This window comes from Hyla sarda, chromosome 4 (genome assembly GCF_029499605.1).
Source record: "Hyla sarda isolate aHylSar1 chromosome 4, aHylSar1.hap1, whole genome shotgun sequence".
Lineage (NCBI taxonomy): Eukaryota > Metazoa > Chordata > Amphibia > Anura > Hylidae > Hyla > Hyla sarda.
Genome location: NC_079192.1, coordinates 411,076,261 through 411,103,634, shown reverse-complemented (window position 1 = coordinate 411,103,634; position 27,374 = coordinate 411,076,261). Strand labels below are relative to the sequence as shown.

General features: G+C 44.2%; 1 protein-coding gene across 3 annotated transcripts; it reads right to left on the bottom strand.

Annotated features, from left to right (window-relative positions):
* Positions 1-2,388: 2,388 nt before the first annotated feature.
* Positions 2,389-12,938, bottom strand: ISX (intestine specific homeobox). 3 transcript variants are annotated; one of them, XM_056517697.1, is made up of 5 exons: positions 12,225-12,938; positions 8,585-8,707; positions 6,007-6,158; positions 4,083-4,199; positions 2,389-2,597 (listed from the first exon to the last, which is right to left on the bottom strand). In XM_056517697.1, exons 1-5 carry the CDS (start codon positions 12,394-12,396, stop codon positions 2,397-2,399), a joined length of 765 nt encoding a protein of 254 aa, XP_056373672.1. In that variant the 5' UTR covers positions 12,397-12,938; the 3' UTR covers positions 2,389-2,396. The 3 variants fall into 3 exon arrangements, with proteins under 3 accessions (XP_056373672.1, XP_056373673.1, XP_056373674.1); XM_056517698.1 differs by having other exon boundaries at positions 12,231-12,938; XM_056517699.1 differs by lacking the exon at positions 8,585-8,707 and having other exon boundaries at positions 12,231-12,938.
* Between the last annotated feature and the right edge of the window lie 14,436 nt (positions 12,939-27,374).

Sequence of the window (27,374 nt, the reverse complement as noted above, 5' to 3'; positions counted from 1 at the left end):
CTCACCGCCTCACTGTATGCTCCACACTTCACTGTTCTGTAAGCTCACCGCCTCACTGTATGCTCCACACTTCACTGTACTGTAAGCTCACCGCCTCACTGTATGCTCCACACTTCACTGTACTGTAAGCTCACCGCCTCACTGTATGCTCCACACTTCACTGTTCTGTAAGCTCACCGCCTCACTGTATGCTCCACACTTCACTGTACTGTAAGCTCACCGCCTCACTGTATGCTCCACACTTCACTGTACTGTATGCTCACCGCCTCACTGTATGCTCCACACTTCACTGTACTGTATGCTCACCGCCTCACTGTATGCTCCACACTTCACTGTACTGTAAGCTCACCGCCTCACTGTATGCTCCACACTTCACTGTACTGTATGTTCACCGCCTCAGTGTATGCTCCACACTTCACTGTACTGTATGCTCACCGCCTCACTGTATGTTCCACACTTCACTGTACTATAAGCTCCCCGCCTCACTGTATGCCCCACACTTCACAGTACTGTATGCTCCATCCTTCACTGTACTGTATGCTCCACACTTCACTGTACTGTAAGCTCACTGCCTCACTGTATGCTCCACACTTCACTGTACTGTATGCTCACCGCCTCACTGTATGCTCCACCGTTCACTGTACTGTATGCTCACTGCCTCACTGTATGCACTTCAATGTACTGTAAGCTCACCACCTCACTGTAGTCTCCATCCTTCACTGTACTGTATGCTCACCGCCTCACTGTATGCTCCACACTTCACTGTTCTCTATGCTCACCGCCTCAATGTATGCTCCATCCTTCACTGTACTGTATGCTCACCACCTCACTGTATGCTCCACACTTCACTGTATTGTGAGCTCACTGCCTCACTGCATGCACTTCACTGTACTGTAAGCTCACTGCCTCACTGTATGCTCCACACTTCACAGTACTGTAAGCTCACCGCCTCACTGTATGCTCCACACTTCACTGTTCTGTAAGCTCACCGCCTCACTGTATGCTCCACACTTCACTGTACTGTATGCTCACTGCCTCACTGTATGCTCCACACTTCACTGTACTGTAAGCTCACCGCCTCACTGTATGCTCCACACTTCACTGTACTGTAAGCTCACCGCCTCACTGTATGCTCCACACTTAACTGTACTGCATGCTCACCGCCTTACTGTATGCTCCACACTTCACTGTACTGTAAGCTCACCGCCTCACTGTATGCTCCACACTTCACTGTACTGTATGCTCACCGCCTCACTGTATGCACACCACCATACTCTATGCTCACCTCCTCACTGTATGCTCCACACTTCACTGTACTCTATGCTCACCGCCTCACTGTATGCACATCACCATACTCTATACTCACCGCCTCACTGTATGCTCCACACTTCACTGTACTTTATGCTCACTGCCTCACTGTATGCTCCACACTTCACTGTACTTTATGCTCACTGCCTCACTGTATGCACACCACCATTCTCTATGCTCACCGCCTCACTGTATGCACACCGCCATACTCTATGCTCACCGCCTCACTGTATGCTCCACACTTCACTGTACTGTAAGCTCACCGCCTCACTGTATGCACACCCCCATACTCTATGCTCACCGCATCACTTTATGCTCCATCCTTCACTATACTCTATGCTCACCGCTTCACTGTATGCACATCACGGTATTCTATGCTCACCGCCTCACTGTATGCATACCACTGTACTCTATGCTCACCACTTCATTTCAGCCATCATTGTGAAGCCATTTAACTCTATTTACAATATACAGGTAATTGTTCCCGATCATTATGTCTCTTATCCACTCGAGGAAGAAGCTGCCGAAGTCTCATCCTCTAATCTTAATAGGATGAACATAAAAAGCGTCAAATTCCGCCCCTCCAGAAGCCCCTCTCATCTCTTCCATCTCAGATATCTGTCTCTGGGAACCTTTATCTTTTCAGTCTCGTCCTTCCGCCATCTTCACTCTCCACTTCTTAGTCCTATAAATCCTTGAAGCCAAAGCCGTCCGTACCACTTGTCTTCTAAACCGCTCCCATGAATCCCAACTAAATGGACTTCGGGAACATCTGCTTGTGCTTTTTCCGCCATTTTCCTGCGCCGCGTCGAGGGCATAAATAAATGATAAGCTTTTTTAATTGTCTCTGTGTTCTCGTGATGACACCGCTAGTTTTGTCGGCAGTTTTTAAATAACAGATAAATGACTTTTCCGCGGTGAAGCGTCTCTTGCCGTCCTCCCGAGAGTGGCCATTAACCGCTTGCCGTTAGTTACAGATATATTTCATCCTCTGATGAAGTGCACACCCCATCTGCTGCATATTATGTACCGCGCAGCCCCGGAATGTCATACCGACACATCGAGAGATTCTTAGTCTCCTCCTGAGGTTACGTTGGTGTAGCCAGGACACCCCTGTAGCCCATTCCATGGGGTAAAGGAAAGTAGTAGGGTGATGGTGTCAGTGATGTTCGTGTGGAGCCCAAGTGGGGCACCAAGGCTACCCTGGATGTAAAGGGACCTTGAAAAGGTAAATAATACCCAGGTGTCGATTCAAGATCTGGAAACGTCTTCATATGTAGAGTGAAGTCCTGTGGAATTAAAGGAATTTGGTCATAATTTTCACAAATCTCTTACATTTATTTTAATCTTTCAAATTCTGTGTTGAGGATACAGAAGAAATTCGTATGCTGCCATTTTGTAGGCGGAAAGGGAGTATACAGGATAAGGCAAGCCTTTATAAGGTACCAGACCATTGAGCTTGGGGGGGGGGGGGGGGGGTGAGCCATGATCAGGACACTTTATGATCAGGACTTTGTTCTCTCCTTCAAGTGAGAGATCATGGAGCAAATAAGTTCTTCAAGGAGTTTACAAAACCCTAAATGAACCATTGCTATGGGACCTTCAATCCCCTCGTGGGTTGGACTGTCAGTCCAACCCGCGAGGGGTTTGGAGGTCCCATAGATATAGGGAAGTATTGAGTCATCTATACACTATTTCTACAGAAACTTTTAGGGCATCTTATTCTAAATTCTTAGGACTTATTATAAAGTCGGCCCCGTTTTTGTAGTTATACCAGCTTCTACTGTTCTGGGAGGACTTTCTACAATATTTTGGAGATTTTTTTCCCCATTCATCCAGAGGACCATTGTGAGGTCAAGCACTGAGCTTGGAGGAGAAGGCCCGGTTCACAACCTTGGTTCTGATTCATCTCAAATGTGTTGGATAGGGTGGAAGTCAGGGCTTTGTGCAAACGAGTCAGGTTTTTCTCCCCCAATAAGTCCTTCATGAACCCTTAAAGGGGTACTCCGCCCCTAGACATCTGGCTAGAGACCCCCGTGATCTCCCTTCTGCACCCGGCAATCGTTTAGAGTGTCGGGTGCAGCGCTGGAGGCTCGTGATGTCACAGCCACGCCCCCTGAATGCAAGTCTATGGGAGGGGGCACGACAGTGACGTCACGAGCCTCCAACCCGCATCGCCAGTCAGTCGGCACAGAGCGAACTAGGATGTCTAGGGTGCCGCAGCCGAGATCGCTGGGATTGTCTAGGGGCAGAGTACCCCTGCCTAGGTGCAGAGTACCCCTTTAATGGAGTCATGCTGTGAAGGGCCAAATACAAAAGGTCCCTACAAAGTTGGAAGTGACAATTGTCCACAATGTCCTGATCTACTGAAGCTTTGAGATTTCCCTTCACTAGAAGAAAAGGACTGAGGCCGACCCCTAAAAAATACCCTACAAGGCATATTTCCTTCTCCACAAAGATTTCCAGATGGTACAATGCCATCAGACAGGTAATGTTCTAATAGAGTCGGACAAGCCCCCTTGTGACGTCATGGCCAAACCCCCTCAATGCAGATCTATGGGAGGGGGCGTGGCTTTTGTCACGCCCCCTCCCATAGACTTTCATTGAGGGGGTGTGGCCGTGATGTCACGAGGGGTTGTGGTCGTTCCCCGCAGTGTGTAAACAAAGTTCTGAACGCTGGCCAGTGGAATACCCTTTCCTATTACTTTAGTGTACAAGAACATCATTTCAGTGGTACCATTTTTGGATAAGGATATCATGTGATGTCATCTCACCGTAGAGTTGGCTTTTGGCGCTGGCACAATGTCTAGTGCAGTGAGGTGCTGGAGGCCTCCAAAGTTGCCAAGTTTTTCGTACTTCCGCCATTTAGCGCGCCGGTTCTGAAACCAAATCTTGGGAAATAAAACAAAACATTTTGGAAATTTGCTTCATTCAAATGTATATATATCATTTTTTTTTACTATTTTCCAAAATATTTCTGGGTACAAAGTGCCAGCTTACTGGTCTAATGGCGGCCCAGTGGTGGTATTAGTGATGGCAGAAGGTCATGTGATCCTCTGTTTCATATATATTTTACGTGGAGCTCAGCACAGAATCCTCCAATCCATATAAGTCAATGATTATTCCGTCCTTGTTCTATCGCTTTGGTGACTTTGTAATCGTTTGTTCCCTGAAATTAATTTATAGCCATAATAATTTGTCTTCAGTCGGCCGGTCGTCTCCCGGTCAATGTGACTGGTGAAACACCATAGGGGGATAATGCTATAGGGGTAAGCAGTCACACGCGGGCCCTAACACTTGGGGGCCCCATAGACTGGATCGTGTTATATATTAGTTATCACATCCTCTCAGGCTCTAGCTGTATACTGCTGCTATCTCTATGGGATCAGGATATACATTAGATATATACCTCCCCTCCCAGCACTATCTGTATACTGCTGCTATCTCTATGGGATCAGGATATATAGTAGTTATACACCTCTCCTCCAGCTCTATCTGTATACTGCTGCTATCTCTATGGTATCAGGATATATAGAAGTTATACCCCTCCCCTCCAGCTCTATTTGTATACTGCTGCTATCTCTATAGGATCAGGATATATAGTAGCTATACATTTCCCCTACAGCTCTATCTGTATACTGCTGCTATCTCTATGGGATCAGGATATATAATAGTTATATACCGCCCATCTATCTCTATCTCTATGGGATCAGGATATATAGTAGTTATACCCCTCCAGCTCTATCTGTATACTGCTGCTATCTCTATGGGATCAGGATATATAGTAAGATATATAGTAGTTATACGCCTCCCTTCCAGCTCAATCTGTATACTGCTGCTATCTCTATGGGATCAGGATATATAGTAGTTATACACCTCTTCTCCAGCTCTATCTGTATACTGCTGCTATCTCTATGGGATCAGGATGTATAGTATTTATACACCTCCCTTCCAGCTCTATCTGTATACTGCGGCTTCTATCTCTATGGGATCAGTATATATAGTAGTTATTCACCTCTTCTCCAGCTCCATCTGTATACTGCTGCTGTCTCTATGAGATCAGGATACATAGTAGTTCTACACCTCCCCTCCAGCTCTATCTGTATACTGCTGCTGTCTCTATGAGATCAGGATATATAGTAGTTATACACCTCACCTCCAGCTCTATCTGTGTACTGCTGCTATCTCTATGGGATCAGGATATATAGTAGTTCTACACCTCCCCTCCAGCTCTATCTGTATACTGCTGCTGTCTCTATGAGATCAGGATATATAGTAGTTATACACCTCTCCTCCAGCTCTATCTGTATACTGCTGCTATCTCTATGGCATCAGGATATATAGTAGTTATACACCTCCCCTCCAGCTCTATCTGTATACTGCTGCTATCTCTATGGGATAAGGTTATAAAACATTTCAGTCATGGAAGTATATCCAGTATAGAGCCAAACCCCATGCCTGCCATAACAGCCAAAACAGGTAAGCACAAGAACCTTTACATTATTCCCATCATAATGTATGCTGCATTACATAATCAGAGTGCTCCTTTAAGATATGTTACTGAACTTTAGAGGCACCTGGGTCCTAGTGCCCTGTCTCTCAGAAGAGGACACTAGTATTAGAGATTATACATGGTAGGTAAGGGTCCCATTACTGATTGCGGTGACCTTTCCCCTCCTTTAACCCCTTATGGGGTACCTGGACTCGTGTCTCGGGGAGTTTGATCTTGGCGGCCAGCTTGTCTCTTGTCTGAACGTCCGGGTAATGTGTCACATGGAAGATCCTCTCCAGCTCCTGCAGTTGCTCCATGGTGAACGTGGTTCTAATCCGCCTTTTGTTCTTGCGTTCACCTAAATAAGAAAAATTTACAATGTCAGGATAGATCCCCAGGAACACGTTATAGGGATTCAGTATTGATCCTACAAGTACATGGGGTCGGGGGATGGGGACAGCAGCGCAGAGGATTTCAGGATAAGGATTGGCTACAGCAGTGTTTTCCAACCAGGGCGCCTCCAGCTGTTGCAAGACTACAACTCCCAGCATGCCCGGACAGCCTTCGGCTGTCCGGGCATGCTGGGAGTTGTATTGTTGCAACAGCTGGAGGCACCCTGGTTGGAAAACACTGGGCTACAGGAAAATAAAATAAATCCAGAGTATGTTAGCAGAGCATTAAGTGTTAATGTGCTTATTTTGCTTATTATAATCTATTATTAGAAATAATGGTTCTTCTGTATACATTGTGCTTACTTGTAAAACGATTAGATATCCTGATCCCATAGAGATAGCAGCAGTATACAGATAGAGCTGGAGGAGAGAGGTATATAACAACTCTATGTACTGATCCCGTAGAGATAGCAGCAGTATACAGATAGAGCTGGAGAGGAGAGGTGTATAACTACTATATATATATATATATATATATATATATATATATATATATATCCTGATCCCATAGAGATAGAGCTGGAGGGGAGGTGTATAACTACTATATATACTGATCCCATAGAGATATCAGCAGCAGTATACAGATAGAGCTGGAGGGAAGCGTATAACTACTACATAACCTGATCCCATAGTAATAGCAGCAGTATACAGATAGAACTGGAGGGGAGGTGTATAACTACTATATATCCTGATCCCATAGGGATAACAGCAGTATACAGATAGAGCTGGAGGGGAGGTGTATAACTACTATATATCCTGATCCCATAGAGATAGCATCAGCAGTATATAGATAGAGCTGGAGGGGAGGTGTATAACTACTATATATACTGATCCCATAGAGATAGCAGCAGTATACAGATAGAGCTGGAGGGGAGGTGAATAACTACTATATATCCTGATCCCATAGAGATAGCAGCAGTATACAGATAGAGCTGGAGGGGAGGTGTATAACTACTATATATCCTGATCCCATAGAGATTGCAGCAGCAGCAGTATACAGATAAAGATAAGAGTGGAGGGGTCAGGGAGCTAGCAGGATGAATTTGATAGGTGATTATGTCATCCTGTAGTTCCAAGGAAGTCAGCTGACCCATGACTGATCACTCTGTCTAACACATTAAAGCGGTACTCCCCTGTAAAAAAAAAAAAAATTAATCAACTGGTGCCAGAAAGTTAAACAGATTTGTAAATTAAGGAAAGCAGGTAGATGCCAGCGATTAAGAAACTTCACCTTTATTGGAACCACGTAAAAACATCGACATGGAGAGAATTCAGTAAGACAGACATTTAAAATTCCAGGAGTCAGCGCCAAGCATGACGCGTTTCAGGTCATGTGACCTTTCATCAGGTGCACCTGATGAAAGGTCACATGACCTGAAACGCGTCATGCTTGGCGCTGACTCCTGGAATTTTAAATGTCTGTCTTACTGAATTCTCTCCATGTCGATGATTTTACGTGGTTCCAATAAAGGTGAAGTTTCTTAATCGCTGTCATCTACCTGCTTTCCTTATATCCTTGGAGGATTATATTGCCGTGCGGTGGCCGGGTGAGCTGACTATCTTCCTACTTTGCTCTACAGATTTGTAAATTACTTCAATTTAAAAATCCTTATCCTTCTAATACTTATCAGCGGCTGTATACTACAGGAAGTTCTTTTCTTTTTGAATTTCTTTTCTGCCTGACCACAGTGCTCTCTACTGACACCTCTGCTGAATCCACATAGCAAACCTATTCTGCTCTGGACAGTTCCTGGCATGGACAGAGGTGTCAGCAGAGAGCACTGTGGTCAGACAGAAAAGAAATTCAAAAAGAAAACCACTTCCTGTGGAGCATACAGCAGCTGATAAGTACTGGAAGGATTAAGATTTTTAGATAGAAGTGATTTAAAAATCTTTTAACTTTCTGGCACCATTTGATTTAAAAAAAAATAAAATAAAATAAAAAAAAAAGGTTTCCAGTGGAGTACCCCTTTAGGCACCGTGATGTTTTGTGGGTCAGGCTGATGATCACATGACCCAGTTACAGTACTGAAAAGCAGAATGTTGCGTCCGTACTAATTCTTGACCAGAACTCCCCTCAAGTTTTCAATGAGAAAGGAGACATATTATCTATTTGTATTACAAGCATTTTCTATTATGTGTCATCCAGATTTCAGCCTGAAGGGGTCGCTGTGACGAATAATAAGTACAGACTTATTTTTTCAATGCAGCAGTGTGAACAGTGACACCTACTGGTGGGATGATGGAAACACGTGTATATAACAGGCCAAAGAGTATGGAGAACAATTTAGTCAGTCTGGTTTGGTAGATACTGTATATAGAATTCTCTTACTGTGGGGACTGGTGTGTGCGGAGTCACTGAGATCCTCATCACCGTCATGTGACCCTGATGAAGAACAATTCTCACTAAAGTCCGAATGAGAACTGAGATTGTGCGGGGACATCATGTCTGAGCCTAAGGGAAGAAAACAGGAAGGATAACAAGTGAGAAACACATCACAGAGGACGCAGTATTATAGTAGTTATATTCTTGTATATAGGAGCAGTATTATAGTAGTTATATTCTTGTATATAGGAGCAGTATTATAGTAGTTATATTCTTGTATATAGGAGCAGTACTATAGTAGTTATATTCTTGTATATAGGAGCAGTATTATAGTAGTTATATTCTTGTATATAGGAGCAGTATTATAGTAGTTATATTCTTGTATATAGGAGCAGTACTATAGTAGTTATATTCTTGTGTATAGGAGCAGTATTATAGTAGTTATATTCTTGTATATAGGAGGCAGTATTATAGTAGTTATATTCTTGTATATAGGAGCAGTATTATAGTAGTTATATTCTTGTATATATGAGCAGTATTATAGTAGTTATATTCTTGTATATAGGAGCAGTATTATAGTAGTTATATTCTTGTATATAGGAGGCAGTATTATAGTAGTTATATTCTTGTATATAGGAGGCAGTATTATAGTAGTTATATTCTTGTATATAGGAGGCAGTATTATAGTAGTTATATTCTTGTATATAGGAGGCAGTATTATAGTAGTTATATTCTTGTATATAGGAGCAGTATTATAGTAGTTATATTCTTGTATATAGGGGCAGTATTATAGTAGCTATATTCTTGTATATAGGAGCAGTATTATAGTAGTTATATTCTTATATATAGTAGCAGTATTATAGTAGTTATATTCTTGTATATAGGGGCAGTATTATAGTAGTTATATTCTTGTATATAGGAGCAGTATTATAGTAGTTATATTCTTGTATATAGGGGCAGTATTATAGTAGTTATATTCTAGTATATAGGAGCAGTATTATAGTAGTTATATTCTTGTATATAGGAACAGTATTATAGTAGTTATATTCTTGTATATAGGAGGCAGTATTATAGTAGTTATATTCTTGTATATAGGAGCAGTATTATAGTAGTTATATTCTTGTATATAGGAAGCAGTATTATAGTAGTTATATTCTTGTATATAGGAGCAGTATTATAGTAGTTATATTCTTGTATATAGGAGCAGTATTATAGTAGTTATATTCTTGTATATAGGAGCAGTATTATAGTAGTTATATTCTTGTATATAGGAGCAGTATTATAGTAGTTATATTCTTGTATATAAGAGCAGTATTATAGTAGTTATATTCTTGTATATAGGGACAGTATTATAGTAGTTATATTCTTGTATATAGGAGCAGTATTATAGTAGTTATATTCTTGTATATAGGAGCAGTATTATAGTAGTTATATTCTTGTATATAGGAGCAGTATTATAGTAGTTATATTCTTGTATATAAGAGCAGTATTATAGTAGTTATATTCTTGTATATAGGAGACAGTATTATAGTAGTTATATTCTTGTATATAGGAGCAGTATTATAGTAGTTATATTCTTGTATACTGGAGCAGTAATATAGTAGTTATATTCTTGTATATAGGAGCAGTATTATAGTAGTTATATTCTTGTATACTGGAGCAGTATTATAGTAGTTATATTCTTGTATATAGGGGCAGTATTATAGTAGTTATATTCTTGTATATAGGAGCAGTATTATAGTAGTTATATTCTTGTATATAGGAGCAGTATTATAGTAATTATATTCTTGTATATAGGAGGCAGTATTATAGTAGTTATATTCTTGTATATAGGAGCAGTATTATAGTAGTTATATTCTTGTATATAGGAGGCAGTATTATAGTAGTTATATTCTTGTATATAGGAGCAGTATTATAGTAGTTATATTCTTGTATATAAGAGCAGTATTATAGTAGTTATATTCTTGTATATAGGAGCAGTATTATAGTAGTTATATTCTTGTATATAGGAGCAGTATTATAGTAGATATATTCTTGTATATAGGAGGCAGTATTATAGTAGTTATATTCTTGTATATAGGAGCAGTATTATAGCAGTTATATTCTTGTATATAGGAGCAGTATTATAGTAGTTATACTCTTGTACATATGAGCAGTATTATAGTAGTTATATTCTTGTATATAGGAGCAGTATTATAGCAGTTATATTCTTGTATATAGGGGCAGTATTATATTAGTTATATTCTTGTATATAGGGGCAGTATTATAGTAGTAATATTCTTGTATATAGGAGGCAGTATTATAGTAGTTATATTCTTGTATATAGGAGGCAGTATTATAGTAGGTATATTCTTGTATATAGGAGCAGTATTATAGTAATTATATTCTTGTATATAGGAGCAGTATTATAGTAGTTATATTCTTGTATATAGGAGTAGTATTATAGTAGTTATATTCTTGTATATAGGAGACAGTATTATAGTAGTTATATTCTTGTATATAGGAGCAGTATATATATATATATATATATATATATATATAAAAAATCATTTATTATATATATTTATCATTACAGCTCAGCTTAGTCTTTCAATGTAGCAGAGCTGAGTTTGAATATGTCGTAGGGCTGATTTTGTCAACGTAGCAAAGCTTAGTCGAAACAGCAGTGCTGAGTCAGTCATTGTAGCAGAGCCGAGTCTGTCGATGTAGCTAAGCTGATCCTATTAACTATTAACTCCTAACATTTAAAAAAAATATATTTATATTTATTTATATACTATATTTAGTTATTTATTTATAATATATATGTATGTATATATATATATATATATGTAAATAAATTAATGTATGCATTTATTTATGTATTATATATTTATTTATATATATATATATATATATATTTAAATATTTATACATATATGTATACATGCAAATCATAAAATGTTGCAGTATCTTTTAATAACCTTTTTATTGGACTAACAGCATTTTGTAGAGAAGCTTTCGGGATTCCTCCCTTTATCAAGTCCAAAGCAAATCTAAGCTCACAAGCAGAAGACACAAGATGTAACCTGTGTCTTCTGCTTGTGAGCTTAGATTTGCTTTGGACTTGATAAAGGGAGGAATCCCGAAAGCTTCTCTACAAAATGCTGTTAGTCCAATAAAAAGGTTATTAAAAGATACTGCAACATTTTATGATTTGCATCTGCATCACTGGACTAATACGGCTACTCAAATTTACACTATATATATATATATATATATATATATATATATATATATGTATATACACACACACAAATATATATATTAATTAATTTATTTATTTATTATATATATATATATAAATAAATTAACATATACATTTATATATATATATATATATATTCATATATATTTATTTATATACTATATTTAGTTATTTATTTATAATATATATATATATTTAATTAAATTAATGTATACATTTATTTATATATATATTTATTTAAATATTTGTTATATACATATATATATATGTGTATATATATAGTTTTAATTTATTTATTTATTTATATATATTTTTATTTATATATATATTTATAAATATATATATATATATATATATATTATAAAATGATATATATATATTAGATAAATATATACATACACTTACTAACGTTCCGTAAAACAGGTGTTTTCGCCGCCAAGTCTTGAGGATCCATCCTTGAGGAACATTCCAGGTTGATGTTCTCCTTGGATGAAGACCCCGGTTTCTTCAGTATCTCCTCGATGGAATACGATAGATACGGTTTGGGAGAGGTCCTACAGGTGGGATCCATAGCGTGTAGATGGGCGAGGATGGACCCTATGACATCTGGACACGAGGTCCATACAAGGTCCCTGTTCTTACAGGAATCCTATAGAGTAGAACAATGGACGCCTCAACCTCTAGTGGCTGCAGCTAAAGGCGTCTGACCCTATAAACCACCGGGGATCTCCTAAGACATAGTCCAACCGCAATGTCAACAATGCGACTAGCGTTCCCCACCCCAGGTGACAACCTCTGTGCTGGAGGAACACGCCCAACCATCCGGAATAAAGTCTCTCACGGACTTTGTGATTGGCTGAGGAGCATGGAGTATATCTGAAGGGGTTAACACCATCGACATTTGTATGCAGTCTGGGCGTCCACCATTGGTTACACATTACTCCATCCACTGGCCGAGGAAGTCTCTAGGATTAGAAAAACAGCGCCACTCTTTGTCCACAGGTTGTGTGTGGTATTGCAGCCCAGTTCCATTGAAGTGAATGAAGCCACAATCCTGGCCGCCATGACACCTCCTTAGGGATTGCCGATCACAATCTTATAGACCAGTGTCTCCCAACCAAAGTGTCTCCAGCTGTTGCAAAACTACAACTCCCAGCATGCCCGGACAGCCGTTGGCTGTCCGGGCATGCTGGGAGTTGTAGTTTTGCAACAGCTGGAGGTCCACAGTTTGGAGACCTAGACTATAGACAGTCCCCACCATATTATTTGCTCAGTGCTGACAAAGGTTACTCAATAACTACAATATATGTAGCTGTCTGTTTAACCCTTTGTGTAGCTGCTAGTCATTATATAGGCTCCGGGTTTCCCTCCTGACACTATAGGTTGCCCACGGCCTGTAGGTAGGTGACCGGGTGACCGAGCACAATGGGGGAGATTTATCAAAACATGTCTAGAGGAAAAAATGCTGAGTTGCCCATGGCAACCAATCAGATGGCTTCTTTCATTTCTCAGAGGCCTTTTCAGAAATGAAAGCAGCCATCTGATTGGTTGCTATGGGCAACTCTGTGACTTCTCCTCTGATAAATCTCCCCCAGTGTCTATAGCTTCCAAAATGGATGAATAGAGTTAAAATTGACTCATAAAAGTGCTGCTCTAGCCAGCTGTGTTCTGGAAATGTCCGAACCGACCTACAACGTGTCATTATCCTGTACCCCAAGTGTTTTTATCCTGTACCCCAAGTGTTATTATCCTGTACCCCAAGTGTCATTATCCTGTACCCCAAGTGTTATTATCCTGTACCCCAAGTGTTATCATCCTGTACCCCAAGTGTTATTATCCTGTACCCCAAGTGTCATTATCCTGTACCCCAAGTGTTATCATCCTGTACCCCAAGTGTTATCATCCTGTACCCCAAGTGTTATTATCCTGTACCCCAAGTGTTATCATCCTGTACCCCAAGTGTTATTATCCTGTACCCCAAGTGTCATTATCCTGTACCCCAAGTGTCATTATCCTGTACCCCAAGTGTTATTATCCTGTACCCCAAGTGTTATTATCCTGTACCCCAAGTGTTATCATCCTGTACCCCAAGTGTTATCATCCTGTACCCCAAGTGTTATCATCCTGTACCCCAAGTGATATTATCCTGTACCCCAAGTGTTATCATCCTGTACCCCAAGTGTCATTATCCTGTACCCCAAGTGTCATTATCCTGTACCCCAAGTGTTATTATCCTGTACCCCAAGTGTTATTATCCTGTACCCCAAGTGTTATCATCCTGTACCCCAAGTGTTATCATCCTGTACCCCAAGTGTTATCATCCTGTACCCCAAGTGATATTATCCTGTACCCCAAGTGTTATCATCCTGTACCCCAAGTGTTATTATCCTGTACCCCAAGTGTTTTTATCCTGTACCCCAAGTGTTATTATCCTGTACCCCAAGTGTTATCATCCTGTACCCCAAGTGTTATTATCCTGTACCCCAAGTGTCATTATCCTGTACCCCAAGTGTCATTATCCTGTACCCCAAGTGTTATTATCCTGTACCCCAAGTGTTATTATCCTGTACCCCAAGTGTTATCATCCTGTACCCCAAGTGTTATCATCCTGTACCCCAAGTGTCATTATCCTGTACCCCAAGTGTCATTATCCTGTACCCCAAGTGTTATTATCCTGTACCCCAAGTGTTATCATCCTGTACCCCAAGTGTTATTATCCTGTACCCCAAGTGTTATTATCCTGTACCCCAAGTGTTATCATCCTGTACCCCAAGTGTTATTATCCTGTACCCCAAGTGTTATCATCCTGTACCCCAAGTGTTATTATCCTGTACCCCAAGTGTTATTATCCTGTACCCCAAGTGTTATCATCCTGTACCCCAAGTGTTATTATCCTGTACCCCAAGTGTTATTATCCTGTACCCCAAGTGTTATTATCCTGTACCCCAAGTGATATTATCCTGTACCCCAAGTGTTATTATCCTGTACCCCAAGTGATATTATCCTGTACCCCAAGTGTTATTATCCTGTACCCCAAGTGTTATTATCCTGTACCCCAAGTGTTATTATCCTGTACCCCAAGTGTTATTATCCTGTACCCCAAGTGATATTATCCTGTACCCCAAGTGTTATTATCCTGTACCCCAAGTGATATTATCCTGTACCCCAAGTGTTATTATACTGTACCCCAAGTGTTACTATCCTGTACCCCAAGTATTATTATCCTGTACCCCAAGTATTATTATCCTGTACCCCAAGTATTATTATCCTGTACCCCAAGTGTTATCATCCTGTACCCCAAGTGTCATTACCCTGTAGCCCAAGTGTCATTATCCTGTACCCCAAGTGTCATTATCCTGTACCCCAAGTGTCATTACCCTGTACCCCAAGTGTTATTATCCTGTACCCCAAGTGTTATTATCCTGTACCCCAAGTGTTATTATCCTGTACCCCAAGTGTCATCATCCTGTACCCCAAGTATTATTATCCTGTACCTCAAGTGTCATTAGCCTGTACCCCAAGTGTTATTATCCTGTACCCCAAGTGTTATTATCCTGTACCCCAAGTGTTATCATCCTGTACCCCAAGTATTATTATCCTGTACCCCAAGTGTTATTATCCTGTACCCCAAGTGTCATTATCCTGTACCCCAAGTGTCATTATCCTGTACCACAAGTGTTATCATCCTGTACCCCAAGTGTCATTATCCTGTACCCCAAGTGTTATTATCCTGTACCCCAAGTGTCATTATCCTGTACCCCAAGTGTTATTATCCTGTACCCCAAGTGTCATTATCCTGTACCACAAGTGTCATTATCCTGTACCCCAAGTGTTATCATCCTGTACCCCAAGTGTCATCAGCCTGTACCCCAAGTGTCATTATCCTGTACCCCAAGTGTCATTATCCTGTACCCCAAGTGTCATTATCCTGTACCCCAAGTGTTATTATCCTGTACCCCAAGTGTTATTATCCTGTACCCCAAGTGTTATCATCCTGTACCCCAAGTGTTATTATCCTGTACCCCAAGTGTTATTATCCTGTACCCCAAGTGTCATTATCCTGTACCCCAAGTGTCATTATCCTATACCACAAGTGTCATTATCCTATACCACAAGTGTCATTATCCTGTACCCCAAGTGTTATTATCCTGTACCCCAAGTGTCATTATCCTGTACCACAAGTGTTATCATCCTGTACCCCAAGTGTTATCATCCTGTACCCCAAGTGTCATCAGCCTGTACCCCAAGTGTCATTATCCTGTACCCCAAGTGTTATTATCCTGTACCCCAAGTGTTATTATCCTGTACCCCAAGTGTTATTATCCTGTACCCCAAGTGTCATTATCCTGTACCACAAGTGTTATCATCCTGTACCCCAAGTGTCATTATCCTGTACCCCAAGTGTTATTATCCTGTACCCCAAGTGTCATTATCCTGTACCCCAAGTGTTATTATCCTGTACCCCAAGTGTCATTATCCTGTACCACAAGTGTCATTATCCTGTACCCCAAGTGTTATCATCCTGTACCCCAAGTGTCATTATCCTGTACCCCAAGTGTCATTATCCTGTACCCCAAGTGTCATTATCCTGTACCCCAAGTGTTATTATCCTGTACCCCAAGTGTTATTATCCTGTACCCCAAGTGTTATCATCCTGTACCCCAAGTGTTATTATCCTGTACCCCAAGTGTTATTATCCTGTACCCCAAGTGTCATTATCCTGTACCCCAAGTGTCATTATCCTATACCACAAGTGTCATTATCCTGTACCGCAAGTGTTATTATCCTGTACCCCAAGTGTCATTATCCTGTACCCCAAGTGTTATTATCCTGTACCCCAAGTGTCATTATCCTGTACCACAAGTGTTATCATCCTGTACCCCAAGTGTTAAAATCCTGTACCCCAAGTGTCATCAGCCTGTACCCCAAGTGTCATTATCCTGTACCCCAAGTGTTATTATCCTGTACCCCAAGTGTTATTATCCTGTACCCCAAGTGTTATTATCCTGTACCCCAAGTGTCATTATCCTGTACCCCAAGTGTCATTATCCTATACCACAAGTGTCATTATCCTGTACCGCAAGTGTTATTATCCTGTACCCCAAGTGTCATTATCCTGTACCCCAAGTGTTATTATCCTGTACCCCAAGTGTCATTATCCTGTACCACAAGTGTTATCATCCTGTACCCCAAGTGTTATCATCCTGTACCCCAAGTGTCATCAGCCTGTACCCCAAGTGTCATTATCCTGTACCCCAAGTGTTATTATCCTGTACCCCAAGTGTCATTATCCTGTACCCCAAGTGTTATTATCCTGTACCACAAGTGTTATCATCCTGTACCCCAAGTGTCATTATCCTGTACCCCAAGCGTTATTATCCTGTACCCCAAGTGTTATTATGCTGTACCCCAAGTGTTATTATCCTGTACCCCAAGTGTCATTATCCTGTACCCCAAGTGTTATTATCCTGTACCCCAAGTGTCATTATCCTGTACCCCAAGTGTCATCATCCTGTACCCCAAGTGTCATCATCCTGTACCCCAAGTGTTATTGTGTTTTTTGATATTGAGCCCTAAATATGGTATGGTATCGGGTGAGGGTAATGTGCAAAGCAATCTCTTCGTGACACCAGGGCGTGGTTGACCTATACACCACCGGAGGTTGAGCCATCTTCTCCTGGGCCAGGCACGGCGTAATTACTACTCCGACACAAGTTTATGGCAGAACTGACTTTACAGAGGTAGGATAGATGATAAAATCCGTTACAGCTCAGATTGGTATAAAGAGAGGTGCAAGATTAACCTTGGAAGCTTATCGGCTTGCTGGGACTTATAGTTGATTGTTCTGTGTATGATTTTTTTGCTGTATGGCAACCCACTCTTGACTTTAGTGACTTGACTGACTTGAATCCCCAGGATTGTAATGCTTTCCGCTAGGCTGTGACGTTGGCCTGGGTGCAGGGGATATGCTTTAGAAGATGCGTGGTCACAGGATTAGACTTGAGGCCTCCTCAGAATTCAAACTCCTCCAAACTTTACCTCAGCTGAATCTGAACCCTGAACTCCTACCACACTATATAAAGGGCAGATATGGAGAATCCCCATTGGGCAGATAAGTCACATGGTTCTCCTCATGCACACTCCCCTAACAACAAGGTTTCTATGGTTTAACAGGCTTAAAGCAACAGGTACACAGAAAATACCAATACATTAACCATAGCATAATATGGAGGTATATAGGGTCCTGAGTAATGTGGGCCCAAGATGGACACTGAAGGCAACATCTGCCACACAGGATGGGCAGAACATCATATTCTGTACTGGGTCACCACAATGGCATATGGGACTCATCTGTGGGCCATCATGAAAAGGGGGTTCACATTATTTTTATGTTGGAAAAACAAGTCTGCATCTTATGGAGGTTAAAATGTACAGAGCCCCTGGTGCATCGACCAATTATCTGTATAGGGCCAAGTTACTGTATTTATCGGGGTATACCACGCACCGGCCTATAACACGCACCCTCATTTTACCAAGGATATTTGGGTAAAAAAAGTTTTTTACCCAAATATCCATGGTAAAATGAGGGTGCGTGTGTGCGCGTGTATACCCCGATACACCCCCAGGAAAGGCAGGGGGAGAGAGGCCGTCGCTGCCCGCTTCTCTCCCCCTGCCTTTCCTGGGGTCTAGAGCCCTGCTGCCAGCCCTTCTCTCCCCCTGGCTATCGGCGCCGCTGCCCGTTCTGTCCCCCTGACTATCGGTGCCGTCATGCGCCGTGCAGCGCATAGCAACGACGCAGGGGACGCACGCCGGAGGCCTGAAGCAGCGCGGACCCGACCCCGGCAACAGGTAATTATGCAACCAGGGATGGGGGGAGGCAACGGGGCAGCGGCGCCGGCAATGGGTGCCGCTGCCCCTTCTCTGCCCCTGGCTGTCGGCGCCGCTTCTCTCCCCCCTGGCTATCGGCGCCGGCAATGGGGTGCCGGCACCGATAGTCAGGGGGACAGAACGGGCAGTGGCGCCAATAGCCAGGGGGAGAGAAGGGCCTGCAGCAGGGCTCTAGACCCCAGGAAAGGCAGAAGGAGAGAAGCGGGCAGCGACGGCCTCTCTCCCCCTGCCTTTCCTGGGGGTGTATTGGGGTATAACACGCACATAGACTTTAGGCTAAAAATTTTAGCCTAAAATGTGCGTGTTATACACCGATAAATACGGTACTACTTATTCCACCCCATATGTCTCTGTGTCACTGTACCCCATGTATCTCTGTGTCACTGTACCCCATGTATCTCTGTGTCACTGTACCCCATGTATCTCTGTGTCACTCTACCCCAAGTATCTCTGTGTCACTCTACCCCAAGTATTTCTGTGTCACTGTACCCCAAGTATCTCTATGTCACTGTACCCCATGTATCTCTGTGTCACTCTATACCAAGTATCTCTGTGTCACTCTACCCCAAGTATTTCTGTGTCACTGTATCCCAAGTATTTCTATGTCACTGTACCCCAAGTATCTCTGTGTCACTCTATACCAAGTATCTCTGTGTCACTCTACCCCAAGTATCTCTGTGTCACTCTACCCCAAGTATCTCTGTGTCACTCTACCCCAAGTATCTCTGTGTCACTCTATACCAAGTATCTCTGTGTCACTGTACCCCATGTATCTCTGTGTCACTCTACCCCAAATATCTCTGTGTCACTCTACCCCAAGTATCTCTGTGTCACTCTACCCCAAGTATCTCTGTGTCACTCTACCCCAAGTATCTCTGTGTCACTCTACCCCAAGTATCTCTGTGTCACTCTACCCCAAGTATCTCTGTGTCACTCTACCCCAAGTATCTCTGTGTCACTGTACCCCAAGTATCTCTGTGTCACTCTACCCCAAGTATCTCTGTGTCACTCTACCCCAAGTATCTCTGTGTCACTCTATACCAAGTATCTCTGTGTCACTCTACCCCAAGTATCTCTGTGTCACTCTGCCCCAAGTATCTCTGTGTCACTGTACCCCAAGTATCTCTGTGTCACTGTACCCCAAGTATCTATGTGTCACTGTACCCCATGTATCTCTGTGTCACTCTACCCCAAATATCTCTGTGTCACTGTACCCCAAATATCTCTGTGTCACTCTACCCCAAGTATCTCTGTGTCACTGTACCCCATGTATTTCTGTGTCACTCTACCCCAAGTATCTCTGTATCAATGTACCCAAAGTATCTATGTGTCACTCTACCCCAAGTATCTCTGTGTCACTCTACCCCAAGTATCTCTGTGTCACTGTACCCCAAGTATCTCTGTGTCACTCTGCCCCAAGTATCTCTGTGTCACTCTACCCCAAGTATCTCTGTGTCACTCTACCCCAAGTATCTCTGTGTCACTCTACCCCAAGTATCTCTGTGTCACTCTACCCCAAGTATCTCTGTGTCACTCTACCCCAAGTATCTCTGTGTCACTCTACCTCAAGTTTTCCATACTGTACAAATTCCATCCAGTACAGTACATAATGGCCTTTAGCACCTGAAGGGTTAATGCTCGGAGCCAGATGCTTCTTACCATGGGAGCCCCTATCATCTCCCCATGTGGCTCTGGATACCATAGTTCCTCAGATCTTGGCTCCTCATGGTATCTGCCATCTCAGCTATCTCTGGCTCACTTTCAATTAACCGGCGGCTCTACGGCTCATTTGCTGCTCGTTCTGTGAATAATTAAGGACGGAATTTTTAATAACTGTATAGAAGTGAATTCATTTCCAGAGTCGCGCACTTCTTCTTCCTTGTGGACCACGAGCCTGCCCTGCGCTACACCTGGAGGACACCAGGGGGAGCTGTGACCCCAGACACTCCATCACGTTCCTAATGTTTTCCATATCAATACAACCCCAATTAGCGGCACATATTTCAGAACCAATCAGCCATGCAAGACCTTACCTGCCGCTTTAACCCCTTTTCTACCAGACCCCTATAATGTTCAGTGTTTTCTACGCTGCCGCATCTGTCAGGGACTATTATGCCAATACTTTCCTGCATCTGTTATAGCGAGTGATGGATGATTACTGGGAAAGTGTTCTGCAGAAAATAATGTCGCAATGGTATAATAATACCGTATAGTGGGGGTGGGGGGAGGAGTGGAACACAGAACACCGGACCATACTGCGATATACCTGAAAGAAAGGGAAATGCATTGCTAAAAAGAAATAACTGAGATCCCTTGTGATCTGATATCTTTGGGAGAACTTGATAGCAAATAGTTAATTTCCCAACAGCGCTCCCACAGGGCAAATGAGGTATTACACAGTTCTCATTTAAATCAATGAACTGTCTGTATAACACATAGAAGTGTTGGGTCCTCCTGAAATAGAGAGAGAGATTCTTCATATCTGGTTCTTCCTTCTGGTTCAGAGATAAGGATCCTGAATTGGAGACCCTCGTCTACAGATCGTCCACCAAATATGGGGGGGTATGGTTGTCCGCAGTGTGAGAACCGAAGACTGGTAAGAAATAAATAAGGAAAAAAACAGATGAGGCCGAGATCAGAAGACTTCTTGCCTCAGAAGGGAGAACATAAGGAGGTTTCCCACGCACAACACATTGAATTCTTAAGAAAACATCAGATTCCAAATGTATTCCTCCAAAGTCTACATAAGGGGAGAGAAAAGGAAATACATAAATCTTATCTGGAAAATTATCCAGAATTGTAGATAAATTACTAGATAATGCCGCAAAGTCAACGGGTAGCAGAATCTATCTATTTACTATCTATCTCATATCTATCTATCTCATATCTATCTATCTATCTATCTCATATCTATCTATCTATCTATCTCATTTCTATCTATCTATCTCCTATCTATCTATCTATCTATCTATCTCCTATCTATCTATCTATCTGTCTGTCTGTCTACACAGTGAACTGGAGTAAGAAACAAGGACTATATAACCCATTGGCCTACCTGAACACAGCCAACTTGGGTGCCATCAAACAGCGTTGGGCTTCAAGATTAGCCAATTACAATTTCACCATCAAGTACAGAAGCGGCAAGTCGAATGTCAATGCCGATGTCCTGTCTCATATCACCTCCGGCAAAGAACCACCCGTCAAAGACTTGTGGGAGGACGTGGAGATGCCCCCATTTTTTCAACGGTTCATGAACCAGAATGTTGTGACCTCCCTGATGGAGGGTAAACCCAGGTCCGAAAAGGTTAAAGAAGACCTGTACACCTGGAAGACTCTTCAAGATTAAAGTAGAGTCATGGAGGATCTGTTGGACTACCTTCTGGCAAAAAAGGTACCAACCTATCTACGCCGGGCCCAGTGTGATTATGAGCTGACACGTCTGTGGCGACAGAAAAAGCGATTGTTTGTGCACAAAGGGCTGCTGTGCCGAAATTCTTTGGATCCGGTTTCTAGTGATCGACTTCATCAGATTCTGGTTCCCCGAAGAGAACCAGATGGTCCTCAACACATGGTATACAAAAAAAGAGGATTGCAGCAGCACACATTGGTCAAAAAATTGAGGCTCTTAGCTCATTATTTGATCAAAACGTGTCCCCCATCCACCACGGGGAGGTGGCCTCATTTAGGATGGGACCCTAGCACAAATTCTGAGCCTAACGCTCAAATATCCCCTCACCTCTGCTGGGCATATAGCCTCTGACTGGGTGACATGCTGGATCCATAAACAATTTAAAACTTTTTGCTTGTATGGTCCTCAACGCATACCATGATCAGTCGGGACACTTTGGAGTCCACAAGACCGAAGCTACTGCCAGGCAAATATTCGATTGGATTGGAATGCGGAGCGACGTTGAGGAATGGTGCAGTGAATGTGCTATCTGTAATGTCGCCAAGAACGTGCACAAGGATTTAAGAGCACTCCTCCATTCTATCCAGAGTGAAAGGCCTAACCAGTTGGTCGCGCTAGACCATGTCAAGTTGTCTCCTACCCAGTCTGGGTATACTTATGCTCTCACCATGGTGGATCACTACTCTAAATGGGTTGTCGTTATCCCCGTCAAAAATTTTGCAGCCAAGACAGCGTCCCAGATGTTCTACTCCAATTGGGTGCAAACCCTTGGGGGAACGGATCGGGGAACGGCCTTCAAGGCCCAACTCTTTCAAGAGCTGTTTCAACACAACAAGAGTGGCCCCGACTGTTACTTGAACTATTGGAGATCTATAATAACACAGTCCACTGTTCTTTGGGTTCACCCCTTTCTACTTGATGATGGGGTGCCATGGACAGCTGCCTAAAGATTGAACATTTGGGCTCCAAGCCCCATTCAGCAACTCTCAGCAAGCTTCTCTGGAGACAACAGGAGGATTATAATCGTCACGCTTCTGCCAAACCACTTCAGTTGGACGATAAAGTCTGGCTGTGGAAGTTTCCAAGGACCCACAAGTTAGACTCTATCTGGGAGACAGAACCGTACACACTGACGGCCATACCCTATCCGTACTCTGATGTATACAAAGTACAAAAGTCTGGGTATGAGCCACAAGTTTTTCACCGAAACCGAATCAAGTTGTGTCTGAAAGAAGATCTACCAGTGCTCCCAGCGCCACCTCCTCCAGCTGTCAGACCTGTGAGAGAATATGTCCCAGGCGAGGGAATCCACCCATCCATGGATTTCCCCATGTTTTCTCCAACTCAGCCTGCGACACCACACCAGTCCAAGTCTTGTCACCATTGGCTCTGGCTTATATGCCAGTCTCTAGAGTACCAACTCAGTCTCCAGCCTCTCTAATGCAGATGCCAGCAACTCTGGGTCCCGCCAGCCCTGGACCAATACCCGCTCTTGAATTCGTCGAGGAAGAGTTTAGCTGCAGCTTCAGAGGCTCCAAGGGCTCGCGAAGAAGCAAGAGTTCCAGATTCCCCCGAAGTGGTGTTGCGTAGGTCCCAATGGTCGACACTGTTACGCCGAGCGCTCCGGGTCCCCGTTCCTCCCCGGAGCGCTCGCCTCATCTTCGTTGTTGCAGCGCCCCGGTCAGATCCACTGACCGGGTGCGCTGCGGTCCCGCCTTCAGCCGGGATGCGATTCGCGATGCGGATAGCGCCCGCTCGCGATGCGCACCCCGGTCCCCGTACCTGACTCGCTCTCCCTCGGTCCTGTCCCGGCGCGCGCGGCCCTGCTCCCTAGGGCGCGCGCGCGCCGGGTCTCTGCGATTTAAAGGGCCAGTGCACCAATGATGGTGCCTGGCCCAATCTTCCCAATTAGCTTAATTGGTTCCCACCTGTTCCCTGGCTATATCTAGTCTCCTCCCTTGCACTTCCTTGCCGGATCTTGTTGCACTTGTGCCTAGTGAAAGCGTTCCCTTGTCTGTTCCTAGTCCGTGTTCCTGACCTCCTGCCGTTGCCCCTGACTACGATCCCTGCCGCCTGCCCCCGACCTTCTGCTACGTCCGACCTTGCTTCTGCCTACTCCCTTGTACCGCGCCTATCTTCAGCATCTTCAGCAGCCAGAGAGGTGAGCCGTTGCTAGTGGATACGACCTGGTCACTACCGCCGCAGCAAGACCATCCCGCTTTGCGGCGGGCTCTGGTGAAAACCTGTAGTGGCTTAGAACCGGTCCACTAGCGCGGTCCTCGCCATCCCTCTCTGGCACAGAGGATCCACTACCTGCCAGCCGGCATCGTGACAGTAGATCCGGCCATGGATCCCGCTGAAGTTCCTCTGCCAGTTGTCGCTGACCTCACCACGGTGGCCGCCCAGCAAGCCCGACAGATCGCCCTTCTAACCCGTCAGCTGTCGGAAATGTCCACCATTTCGCACCAACTTCAGTCGCAACTTCTCCAGCAATCTTCTCCTCCGCCAGCTCCTGCACCTCCTCCGCAGCGAGTGGCCACTCCTAGCCTCTGCCTGTCCTTGCCGGACAAATTTAATGGGGACTCTAAGTATTGCCGTGGCTTTCTTTCGCAATGTTCCCAGCACTTGGAGATGATGTCGGACCAGTTTCCTACTGAAAGGTCTAAGGTGGCTTTCGTGTTCTGCCTTCTGTCTGGAAAAGCCCTGTCATGGGCCGCACCGCTCTGGGACCGCAATGACCCCGTCACTGCCTCTGTACACTCCTTCTTCTCGGAAATTCGAAGTGTCTTTGAGGAACCTGCCCGAGCTTCTTCAGCCGAGATTGCCCTGCTGAACCTGGCCCAGGGTGTTTCTTCCGTTGGCGAGTACGCCATTCAGTTCCGTGCTCTTGCTTACGAGTTGTCCTGGAATAGTGAGACTCTCTGCGCGACCTTTAAAAAAGGCCTATCCAGCAACATTAAAGATGTTCTGGCCGCACGAGAGACTCCTGCTGACCTACATGAACTCATTCATCTAGCCACTCGCATTGACATGCGTTCTTCCGGATGGCGTCTGGAGCTCCGCCTGGATATGGACTTAGTTCGCACGAAGCGTTTTTTCTCTCCGGCTCCTCTCTCCTCTGGTCCTCTGCAATCTGTTCCTGTGCTTCCCGCCGCGGAGGCTATGCATGTTGACCGGTCTTGCTTGACACCTCAAGAGAGGACACGACGCCGCATGGAGAATCTTTGCCTGTACTATGCCGGTACCGAACACTTCCTGAAGGATTGTCCTATCCGTCCTCCCCGCCTGGAAAGACGTACGCTGACTCCGCACAAAGGTGACACAGTTCTTGATGTCAACTCTGCTTCTCCACGCCTTACTGTGCCTGTGCGGATATCTGCCTCTACCTTCTCCTTCTCTACTATGCTCTTCTTGGATTCCGGATCTGCAGGAAAAATTTTTTTGGCCTCTCTCTTCAACAGGTTCTACGTTCCTGTGACCAGTCTCGCCAGACCCCTCTACATCTATTGTTTTTACAATAAAAGATTGGACTGTCTCGTACGTTTCCACACAGAACCCCTCCTAATTTGCATCGGACCTCATCACGGAAAAATTGAGTTTTTTTTCCTCAGGTTCTTTGGCCCCAAGAAGAGGGGGAGACCCAAGGGGGGGGGTACTGTTACGCCGAGCGCTCCGGGTCCCCGTTCCTCCCCGGAGCGCTCGCCTCATCTTCGTTGTTGCAGCGCCCCGGTCAGATCCACTGACCGGGTGCGCTGCGGTCCCGCCTTCAGCCGGGATGCGATTCGCGATGCGGATAGCGCCCGCTCGCGATGCGCACCCCGGTCCCCGTACCTGACTCGCTCTCCCTCGGTCCTGTCCCGGCGCGCGCGGCCCCGCTCCCTAGGGCGCGCGCGCGCCGGGTCTCTGCGATTTAAAGGGCCAGTGCACCAATGATGGTGCCTGGCCCAATCTTCCCAATTAGCTTAATTGGTTCCCACCTGTTCCCTGGCTATATCTAGTCTCCTCCCTTGCACTTCCTTGCCGGATCTTGTTGCACTTGTGCCTAGTGAAAGCGTTCCCTTGTCTGTTCCTAGTCCGTGTTCCTGACCTCCTGCCGTTGCCCCTGACTACGATCCCTGCCGCCTGCCCCCGACCTTCTGCTACGTCCGACCTTGCTTCTGCCTACTCCCTTGTACCGCGCCTATCTTCAGCATCTTCAGCAGCCAGAGAGGTGAGCCGTTGCTAGTGGATACGACCTGGTCACTACCGCCGCAGCAAGACCATCCCGCTTTGCGGCGGGCTCTGGTGAAAACCTGTAGTGGCTTAGAACCGGTCCACTAGCGCGGTCCTCGCCATCCCTCTCTGGCACAGAGGATCCACTACCTGCCAGCCGGCATCGTGACAGACACAAGGCCAGGTACGAAGATTAACTCATAATGTAAAGTTATGTACCACACATAGTCAGTTCACATATGGTAAAAGTAGTCCACACATATGCAAATAGTTAAGATAGGACTGTAACATTATTTATCATCCCAGTCCACAAGTTCTAAACATATACAGTTATGTGTCTAAAGTTTTCTCTCCTGTCCACATCTACAGGGTACTCCACTGGCCAGAGGGTCCACCCGATATCTAAATAATGCACGTAGAGCGACAGAATTGATAAATGTAAAGGTAATACTGTTGTATAGTGTCACAACGTATATTGAGTTCTGGGGAGAAGACTTGGGAACCAAAGGGGCCCCAGCAGCCAAGGCATTGGGTAGATAGCCTCCTGCAGCCCAATCTGTGAATCTATGTATATTGATATGTATATTGTTGTCTTGAGTGTCTTCAGAAAGCAGTTACAAAGTCAAATTAACCCCATATGTTTAAAGAGCATGTATGGACATTCACCGTGCCACATGGACTTATCCGTATCTTGCTTCGTAATGCAGACCTGAGAAGGACATAAATGCCTCTGGAACTGTCACTAGGCCTCAGTGGTCACTTTAGTCCTCCACCCTGCAGGATTGGTCGTTGAGGACGACTTTAATTAAGAGGGGGAGTTTGTGGTGGCCCAGTACAGGAGGTGTTACCCCATGCTCCTGCTGTCCTGTCAGGCAGCCTCCTTCAGTGTCCCCAAGGCCCGCTGCACTTGTTTCCCCATTGTAAATATGTTTTAGCATGAAAAGTGTTATAAGATGTAATATTGCTGTTACTACCTGCGCTCCGGCCGCACATGTCGGATGCGCCCGCATGCGAGCCCCGGCCTGTCACTTACCTCGCTC